The 4,059-nt window shown below is 45.8% G+C and overlaps 1 protein-coding gene across 1 annotated transcript in view; it reads right to left on the bottom strand.

Moving 5' to 3' along the window:
• The window catches only part of Spata18 (spermatogenesis associated 18), a 32,705-nt gene that overhangs the window by 8,747 nt on the left and 19,899 nt on the right, over positions 1–4,059 (bottom strand). Inside the window, exons 7-8 of the mRNA XM_021211080.1 lie at positions 2,573–2,873; positions 1,079–1,240 (exon numbers count right to left, since the gene is read on the bottom strand). Coding sequence (XP_021066739.1) covers positions 1,079–1,240; positions 2,573–2,873 — 463 coding nt within the window. The remainder of the gene's footprint in view (positions 1–1,078; positions 1,241–2,572; positions 2,874–4,059) is intronic.

The raw sequence follows: 4,059 nt of genomic DNA, 5'->3' as shown, positions 1-4,059 counted from the left end.
TTTATATGCCCCAGTACAGGGGAAGGCCAGGGCCAAGAAGTGGGAGTGGGTGGGTAGGGAAGCGGGGGAGGGGTGGTATAAGGGACTTTCGGGATAGCATTTGAAATGTAACTGAAGTAAATACCTAATAAAAAATTGGGGAAAAGAAAAAGAAAAAGAAAGAAAGAAAGCCAGAGCACTGAGGGTTTAAATTCCTGCAGAAGGCGACAAAGCAGCCATGTGGCAAAGTCAAGATCAAAGCGGCACTCGTTTCCCAGAGCCCTTTCTCTTAATCACTAAGATGGTTCAGGACTGGAGAGATGGTTTGGTAATTAGGAGCACTGGCCGCTCTTCTCAAGGACCCAGGTTCAATTGCCAGCACCCACATGACAGTTCACAGCTCTCCTCAACTTCCAAGGACTCTGGGGCCCTCAGACAGATATACGTGCAGGCAAATGTACATAAGATAAAAATAAACAAACTATGTTTTAAAAGAACAAAGATATTTTGACTCCCAATTGCAAAGACCCACCTAAAGGATATGACTATAGAGCTCAGAACGTTTTTTCTGTGAGATGTCTATGTAAGAATATAAGGGAGTGACCCAGTGGATATAGTGCCTGCTGCAGGCATGAGGACCCATGTTCCAATCCCAACCCACACATAAATTCAGGGTGGCCATGGCAACCTAACTGTCTTGGTACCAAAGAAGCAGAGCCTGGAGAGTTCCCTGGTCAAGCTGACTAGCTGTAGTACCCAAATCAGCAAGCCCACATCAACAAGAGATTTGCCTTAGTAGTTAAAGTGGAGTGTAATCAAAGGAGACACCCGGTGTCAACATCTGGCCTCTACAGACGTGTGCACACCCTCACAGATACATGCAACACACAAACACATACCACACTTGCAGATACATGCACAAAAGGAAAAAAGAAAAGAAAAGTAGCCAACAGGGACCAGTGCTTCAGGGTAAATTGAATGTTTTTCTCTCCCACCGCATACAAGTAATATCAGATCTATAGATGGATTCCTGAGTTATCAGTATTCGGTATGTCCTCATCAGTCACATGTCACTCCTCACAAGAGACGGAAGACTTACATTGACACTGCTTTGAGAGTCATACAGGTCCAGGTGACAAACAATGTATTCAGAGACTGCGGTCTCAAAGTCATTATTAGAGCCCACGTTCGATGGTGTCAACATCTTCCTCACTCGGATCTTGAAGTGCCTGAATGCCATTTTAGCTACATGAAATGCCTCCTGCACAGGAAAACACAGCAAGTTAACTGGATGCGGAGAGGAGGAGGAAAGGCCTAGAGAAAGGACCCAGGAAGAGTTCAAAATGCAACACCATGGCAGCGTTCAGACAACTAAACGCAGTCGGTCAAACGTAGCTTTGACCTGTGAGGTAATACGGCTGCCCATTTTTAAAAGTATGTAGAAATATACATGACAATCCACTAATTGTAAGATAAGTGAACCTTGTGTTTGTAACTCTGAGGGCCATGAGCAGGACAGTGCAGACCCAAGGATGTAAGTCCTATACTAGGCACCCCCCACAGCAATGTGGGGTGCTGTCCAAGACATCAAGGGAAAAAAATTCATCCCAGATTCATGCCTTTATCCCATACCTGTTATGCAGTATTTACTGGTAGGACTTGGTATCTCAAGGAAAACGTGGTTTCTAAACTCATACAGCTTTAAGCAAATTAATAAGTGACTCTTAGTTACAGAAACCAGGCTCTTATGAAACGCTGAATTTACCATTCAGGGTTAGGCTTCACTGGCTACCATCTCTGTCACTCAATAATTTTTTACCACACCCCTTTAAAAGTATAAAACCATTCTTCATTCTTAGATCTTAGGCACAAGCCAGATGCTTTAGGAATAAGCCAGATGTGACCCATAGTTGGCTGATGTTTGACATAAATGAATAAAGCCAGAATTTCTAATATGTCTGCTCTCATATTAACACAATGTTTTCCTTTGTTTTGTTTTGTTTTCATGTTTATTCTTATAATGGGATCTTAAGATGCCATCCTCCCATAGGACAAATGTATTCACTTTGGAAACCAAGGATTATATTTTAAGTATCTTTTAAATTTTCGAAACTCGAATAGCTGACGTTTGCCAGCTTTAGTAGCTCATGAATAACTTAAATTGAAGAGTGAGTTAACTTATCCTTTAGTTTCCTAAGACTGGCAGAAGACCAATAGGTAATAATCATTTAAAGCAGTAGCCCTACTGTGTGCTCATGTAGTCATATACAATAAAAGGCATGCTATCAGTCAGTTTATCATGGGCTCACTTGAGATGGCCTTGTGTTGTGTGATGAACAGGGCAACAGATGTCTGAGCAACATAAGCGTTAATATATGTGATATGTATACAATATTTTTAACAGTCATGAAAAACCAAATAGCTCCCAAATATATATAATGGAAGAATGGGAGGAAAAGAAGGGTGATATGAAACTGATGGGGAGACGGGAATCCTCCCTCCACAGTGATTTCAGGATGCACCAGCCTTTTAAGGTTGCACCGTTCACTTTGTGATCTCCCACCGCCTCAAGGACTGCAGATACCGCATTTACCACTGTAGCGATGTAAATGATCCGCTGCACCGTCTCTGCCCTGTCGATGCAACGCCTCAGCAAGCACTGAGCATCCAGACGGGCCTGGGAATAGGCGTCGCTGAATCGGGACAGGAGAGCAGCTTTGCGAGCCACGCTGGACATTTTGGAACGGTTTGGGGACGGGCTTCTGACCTTGGCCACTGTGGTGCAGGGGCTATTGGACCGGCTGTGGCTGCGGCTGCGACTGCGGCTGTGGCTGCGGCTGCGGCCACGATGGCGGTGGCGGTTGCCTGGGCTAGGAGACGGGCTCCTGGCAGACCTGTGGTTGTGGAGTAACAAGAATAAGCAGGGCAAGCCCGATTCACTCTTCCCTTGTTCCTGGACTTCCTAAACAAGTGTTCTTCTCCACACATATTTCACAAACTCTAGCGCCATACGACCTCACACATACGAGTGAGTAGTGGAGGGGCTGGGGGATTATGTCTCCACTAGGCTGTGGAAGGCAGGAGGAAGCATTTCTGTCTCCAAAGACTTCAAAGGCCCCCAGAATCAGAAACAATACATCATATTTACCCAGTGGATTAGAATTCACAAAGCCCTTTCATTGAGAACACCTCAATTTATATTTTTAGTCAGCCTGTGTCTCTAGCTTTGACTGTTGGTCATTTCTCAAAGGGGAAACCAGAAATCCTCAAGGACCATCTAGGGGCAACTCCTGCAGCGAGGGCCAAAGTTAGCACTGAAGTCAGATGCTAGGGTTTCTTGAACTAACACAGCATCCAAGTACTTCCCGGGACCTGGTGATTGAGCCTGGACTGCTATCAAGATCGAAATAAACTGTTAGACTATCAGAGTAGCAGCCCCAAGGCAATTGAGACCCCAAAAGGGAAGTGTTAGGGGAAAGAACTAGGCAAGTAGCAGGGAAAAGCAGTCAGCCAATCAGCAGACTCTGAGTGGAGAAAGCCACCTCCCTTCCTGGTGCTGCCAATTCCCACTGGGCAAACAGCGTTCCCACTGGCTGTTCAATACCAGTCAGTATCAGAAGAGCACAGAGGAGAGCCTCCACAATGGAAAGGTTCAAGAAGCATCTAGGTAAACAGGGCTAGTCGGGAGCCAGGGCTTCAGTAACCTCAATTAGGAGATGCCTGAGGGGTGAGGGAACTAGCGCAAGACAGGAAATGCAGAGTGGAAGGCACGCCTGCTCTGCCCCTCATCTAACACTGATAGACTCATCTGCCCCGGCTGTCACGTTGAAGGGGGGAGGGGGAATTTCATGAAAACAACGCATACAAGGTCATTAACAGAATGAGAGAGAAAAGAGGACATGCCAGCCAGGCGGCTCACACCTAGAATCCTACCAGTTAAGATGTTGAGGCAAAAGGATGGCAAATCTCAAGTCAATTCTGATTATACAGTGAGCTGCGGGCTACAAAATGAGACTCTTGGAGGAGGAGGAGGAGGAAGAAGAAGAAGAAGAGGAGGAGGAGGAGGAGGAGGAGGAGGAG

This window comes from Mus pahari, chromosome 13, assembly GCF_900095145.1.
Source record: "Mus pahari chromosome 13, PAHARI_EIJ_v1.1, whole genome shotgun sequence".
NCBI classification, from domain to species: Eukaryota; Metazoa; Chordata; class Mammalia; order Rodentia; family Muridae; genus Mus; species Mus pahari.
This window is presented reverse-complemented; position numbering and strand designations above follow the sequence as displayed.